Source organism: Eschrichtius robustus, chromosome 2 (assembly GCF_028021215.1).
Source record: "Eschrichtius robustus isolate mEscRob2 chromosome 2, mEscRob2.pri, whole genome shotgun sequence".
Taxonomy (NCBI): Eukaryota; Metazoa; Chordata; class Mammalia; order Artiodactyla; family Eschrichtiidae; genus Eschrichtius; species Eschrichtius robustus.
The window spans coordinates 127,954,884-127,960,966 of NC_090825.1; the positions used below are offsets into that span (position 1 = coordinate 127,954,884).

Here is a 6,083-nt window from a genome sequence, read left to right on the forward strand (position 1 = left end):
CTTAGGCAAATTCCTGACCTTCTCTGACTCTTAGCTTACTCATTTGTACAATGATGGGACTAGACCAGCTTTGCTCAAAGTGCAGTTCATGGATCAGCTCCACAGAAGCACAGAAACTTTGCTAAAATGCAGATTCTCAGACTTCCAACCAGATAAAATGAGTGAAAGTGTTGCATTTACACAAATAATACATGGTATATTTTCCTTCTAAAATAATAGAATGTTACATTTAAGGCTAAAGCCCTCTTTGCCGCCACCACCAATACCTTCTCCAAAGGCAAACAGTATAATCATTTAGGTGTGTAACGTTTCGAGATACTTACATTGACACATAAATATACCAGTAGGGGAACTTCCCTGGTGGCGCAGTGGTTAAGAATCTGCCTGCCAATGCAGGGGACACAGATTCGAGCCCTGGTCTGGGAAGATCCCACATGCCACGGAGTAACTAAGCCCGTGCGCCACAACTACTGAGCCTGCGCTCTAGAGCCCGCGAGCCAAACTACTGAACCTGCGTGCCACTACTACTGAAGCCCACATGCCTAGAGCCCGTGCTCTGCAACAAGAGAAGCCACCGCAACGAGAAGCCCGCGCACCGCAACAAAGAGTAGCCCCTGCTCGCCGCAACTAGAGAAAGCCCACACGCACAGCAACGAAGACCCAATGCAGCCTAAAATAATTAATTAATTTAAAAAAATATATATATATATACATACATACCAGTAGGAAATATATAGCATTTGGGTATTTTGCTTGTTTCAAGGGGGTGGGAATGGGGGTTGTTAAAGCAGCATGTTGTGTGTCCTTCTGCAACTTTTTTAGTCAGTGGTGTGTATTGGGGTCTTTTCGTGGAGTACACATAGCTCCACCTCACGCTTGGAGCTCATTCTGTGGCTCACTCAAGTTTGAGAACCTCTGAGCTAGATGAATTCTGACATCACATCTTATGAGTCTAATTTTAGCATAAGGTAGGGGCAGGGAGAGCAGGATATTTCCAGCCATGAGGGAAGGTCCAGCCTAATTAGAGTGTCCTTGGCCCTTGGAGCTGGACTCCATTGCTCAGATATCCCGTATCAAGGGTGTGGTACCCTGGGATCCAGCTAGGGTCCCCTACTTCCCTTCCCTTAGCACTCTCAGGGCCACTCCCTCCCTCCCTTGCCAGTCCCTGGTCATCCTGATGTCATCTGTGCTGGCAAGGCTGACTCAGGCTCTCCCTGCCACCCGGAAGGCAGCTCCCCATGGCTCTTGATGGAGGCTAACTGGTTTGACTTGGTGAAGCAGCCCAGGGTTTCCCAATACCTCCTCGCTGGGGACCTTCCAGCATATGCCATCTGGCTCAGTGGGGGACCCAGGAGCTGTCTGGGTCTGGAGTAGTGATGTTCTCCTCACTGTCCTCAAGATTCTGCCACAGCTGTGGGACCATGAAGAAGCCCTTATCCTTCTCAGGGCTTCCCTGTCCCCATCTGTCCATAAGGTTGTACTCATTAATCTCTATGCCTGGCAAGAGCATCTAGCAAGAAAAATTATGCAAGATTTGTTGAATGAATAATAGTTGAAAAGCCCCTTCCAACTCCCAAGGAGTGCAGATTCCAGCCAACCAGTGTGAACAAAATGCATAGCGTGTGCATAGCCCTAGACTGAGAACTGAGGCGGATGGAACCCTGAAAGACATCGTCCTTGCCCTCGAGTTGCAGACAGCCCAGCTGGGGGTCCAGTCATCGAGTCAATCAGTATTTCCCTGGAGTCTAGCATGGGGAGGAATGGAGCCAGGTCAGGGCAGTCATGGAAGGACAAGGGGTCGGCTCACAAGTGATCAGGGAAGAGTGTGGGTTAGGAGACAGGCAAATGGAGATTGTGGTCACACAGACTAAGGGTCCTGCAAAGAGATCAGAGGAGAAAGCACTCAGAGGGAAAATGAGGTATGTGGAGAGTGAAAGCAGGAGATAGGGAGAGTATGACACATGACAGACTTGATAAATATTTGCAATAAACAGATTGTTATAGATACCAAATTGTGTTAAATGGATAAATATAAATATATGAGTATATTAAATAGATGACAGAAATAAGCAGATGAAAGTAAGTTAGTAATGCATGGTTGGATGGACACGTGGATTGATGGACACACGGATGGATGGGTGGATGGATGGATGGATGACGGACAAATGGATGAGCAAGCAGAGAGACAGACAGATAATCTTAGTCTAGGCTCACCGGATGTAGGGTCCAATGTCCAAGTTTGGATTTGGGCCCTTCTGCTTACTGACTCTTATTGGCCACGTGACCATGAGAGTTTTGTGTTGACAACAGGGATTATCAGTCCAACCTGTCACCTTCCCCAGGAAATTATAAGAATTGTCTCAAATAGTAGATGAGAGGGAGAACTGCATAAAGCTGCATGTAAGTGTCAGAGGATTGTGGTTATAAGCAAATCTAAAGGATTTCTCGGTCCTAGATACACAAAGAGGACAATGCAGAACTGGCACATTGAGAGACTGGTGGAGGAATAGATGTAGGAGCTGGAATGTACATTACACAGCTGTAGGACCTACTCTATCAAGTACCTGTGGAGCAAACTAAGGGCCTGATGTTTGGGGACTGCTTGAGGTCAGTGTCTGGCTTTACTCACTTTGTCTCACCATCCAAAGCATGCCACTCCTCCCGAACAGAGCACCTTCTGCGGTGACGCTCAACTCTGCTTCCCCATCAGCTCTGTGCTTTGTGACCACCTAGAGGAGTGTGATAGGGAGGGCGGGAGGGAGGGAGATGCAAGAGGGAAGAGATATGGGAACATATGTATATGTATAACTGATTCACTTTGTTATAAAGCAGAAACTAACACACCATTGTAAAGCAATTATACTCCAATAAAGATGTTAAAAAAATAATATATAAATAAATAAAAATAAAAAAAAAAAAAACTCTGCTTCCCTCTTCAGAATCACCTGGATTACTCAGCCTCAGGGTCAGTATCCAGAGCCCACCAATATCAGAATCACTTGGATGCCCACTGACAAGTACAGATTCTGGGGTCCCACTTCCATCCTCTACATCAGTGTCCTTTGATGTGCCCGGTGAGGATACTGGCTTGGTGCCTTGCACACAATGATTCTTCAATAAACATCTGTTCATTTTGCAGCTGTTGCTGTTTTCCCAGGTTCACTGGTTGATGTTGAGGATTGAGACTTGAACCCAGCTCTCCTGCTGCCTATTCCAGCCCCTCTGCCAGTGTCTCCTGCAAGGAAGTGGCCCAAATGACCTCTCCATGGCCCTAGGCTTTGAGATTGCAGACTCCTCAGCAGCTCTGAGACACAAGCCTCTCCAACTGCCCGAGGATTTTGAACTAAGCCCTCCGGCTTTCACCAGGCTGCTCCTAGGACCCTTGAAAACCCAGGGATAAGGGAGGCCTAATGGAGATAAGAGGTTCTTGCTTCTCCTGCCATCTGCCTGCTGCCCAGATGGGAGCCACGCTAATGTGCTGCTGAAGTCCCAGGCAAGGAGCCACGGGGACGTTGCAGGGGAGGTAGAGCTGCTAATTACCCACAGAAATCCCAAGTTGTTGAGAGCAGTTGTTCTCAGCCCTTGCTGCCTCCTGGAATCACCTGTGGAACTTTACAAAATATTATGTGGGCCCACCCCAGAGATTCTGAATGTCTGCAAGCCTGGGCATCGGACTGTTAAGTCTCAGTAGGTGATGCCAATGTGGAGCCAAGGCTGGGAAGCAATGGCTAGAGGTATCCCTTACCCAGGGACTTGCTGTGTTTTCCAGCTGGAGTGCTAAGCATTGAATCCCCATTTTCCAGATGCAGTAAGTGAGACTCAGAAACGTCAGGCAACGTGCCCCAGAACGCATAGCGTGTTCCTTAAAAGCCACAGAGATCAACCTTGCCCAACTTACGCAGAAGGGGGATTTAATGCACAGTTATGAGCGACACAAAATGAGAGTGTAGGGTTCACAGTTAGACCTCCCAAAAGACAGGAGCCAGGAGTGGATGGGCAACCCACTCAGGCCGTCGCCACCAGAAGGATGCCCCTCCTCTCTGTGAGCTGGTCTTCTCAAGATCCGGATTGCTGCCGGTGGGTTGGGCTGGCTGAGCTTGGGTCCCTTGCAGGGCTGGGATGAGGGCGAGGCTGATCCTGCACTTGTGTGACCCTGAGAGTGAGTGCCTCCTTAAATTTTGCACCCGGGGGGCCTTAGACACCTGACTCCCCTCACCCTAGTGCTGGTCCTACACCTTGGCCCAGGGAGGAGGGTACCTGGAGTGACAGCCCGCTAAGACTGCATCACATAGCCCCTGGATGCCTCCCCAAGGGGTATCTGTGGCGCTGTTACCAAAAGGAGAGGAATGGACGCTGAGTGGGTGAAAATACAGGTGCCCACTCCCAGGTTTAAGAGCAGAGCAATTAAAAATAGGACCCTGGAGTTGGATGAATCTAGATTTAAACCCAGGGTCTCTCCTTAATATCTACCTGACCTCGGACAAATCAGCCTACTTCTCTGACTGAGCCTTAGTGCAAAAGGATGCTAATAATGGTACCATCTGTTGACCTCTGTCTTCTGGCTCTTCATTCCATGCTCTTGCCCCTATATTTGTTCTCAAATTTTCCAGTGGGGGCACCTAACTGCAAAGGAGAGAGGGCTTGGGCCCCTGAGGGCATGGGGTCAGAGTCTGAAATCACTCACAGCAAGCACATCTTTCCTTTGAGACACACATCAGCCAGACTGCCAGGAAGTCCACTTTGGGCACATACCCCAGGAAAGTGAGTGCTTATGTCCACAAAGAGACACACACAGGGGTGGTCATAGCGATGTCATTCATAGAATCCAAAAACTGGAGACAAGCCAAATGTCCATTAACAGTAAAATCAGTAAACTAAGCAATAGTACATGAACACAAAAACTAGCAGACCACTGCTACACGTAGTAACGTGGATGAATCTCAGACAACACATTGAGAGAAGCAAGCCAGACCCCAAGTAGCAATATGCTATATGACTCCATGTACATGAAGTTCAGGAACAGGCAAAACGAATTCACTGAGCTGTACTTATTAAGATAAGTGAACTTTATTGTATGTAATGCCAATTTTTAAAAAATGTTTTAATTAAAAAAAAAGAAAAAACATGTAATTTTTGCAATCTATCCAAATATGTTTGCACTTTAACAATGATTTCCTCCAGAATGTTTCAGGAAAGTGGACTCTTCAGGAGTATAGGCCTTGTTTATCCAGTGGACTTCAGTCCCCTCTCCTTGGAGGCACACTCCCAAGTTAAGAAGATTTCCCCCTCACTCCAGTTTGAATGATCTCCATAAACATCCAAAGCCGAGAGTCACAAACTAATGGTTCCTGAGCCACAATCACCCCTCCTCACATTCTATTTAACCCACTCCAGGTTTTTTTCATTTTTATCAATGAGTTTTTTTAAATCCAGGCTTCTCCTGAAATGTTGGTTGATCTGAAAAATGGGCATGTCGGCAGCAAAGGACTGGAGCTCAGATGCTGCAGATTTTCGATGGGACACAGGCATGTGAGTTCCCCCAGTCCCTCCCGGCTGGCCTCTCTCATGCCCTAGGTCTCCCTGGCCTCTGCTAGCATCTGAGCGTGTGCCCTGCTAGCTCACCTTGGACTTGAACCGCCACTGCTCTCCTAGCCAACTCCTTCCCTGGCTTCTAGGTCCCTCCTCCAGAAAGCCCCCCCAGATAGGCCACCTAACCCTGTCCTCTCCCTTCTAGGTCAAGGGCAAGTAAACTATGGCCCATGGGCCAGCGCAGCCCATTGTACTGCCCGCAAGCTAAGAGTGGGTGTTAGATTTGTAAATAATTGAAAAAAATCAAATCAAGCATAATATTCTGTGATACGTGAACATTAAAAGAAATTCAAATCTCAGTGTCCATACCTAGTTTTATGGGAACACAGCCATGCTCACTCATTTAGGTACCGTCTATGGCTGCTCTCATGATACAATGGCAGAGTTGAGGAGTTACGTCAGAGACAGTATGGCCCACAGAGCCTAAAATATCAATATTTACTGTCCAGCTCTTTGCAGAAAAAGTGTGCCAGCCTGTGCTCTAGGTCCCCCCA

The 6,083-nt window shown here is 47.7% G+C and overlaps 1 protein-coding gene across 1 annotated transcript in view; it reads left to right on the forward strand.

Annotated features, from left to right (window-relative positions):
• Positions 1-3,252, forward strand: part of SLC36A1 (solute carrier family 36 member 1) — a 161,988-nt gene extending 158,736 nt beyond the window's left edge. Inside the window, exon 11 of the mRNA XM_068536249.1 lies at positions 3,158-3,252. Within this exon, the coding sequence (XP_068392350.1) occupies positions 3,158-3,183 (26 nt within the window). The 3' untranslated portion in view covers positions 3,184-3,252. The remainder of the gene's footprint in view (positions 1-3,157) is intronic.
• Positions 3,253-6,083: the final 2,831 nt, after the last annotated feature.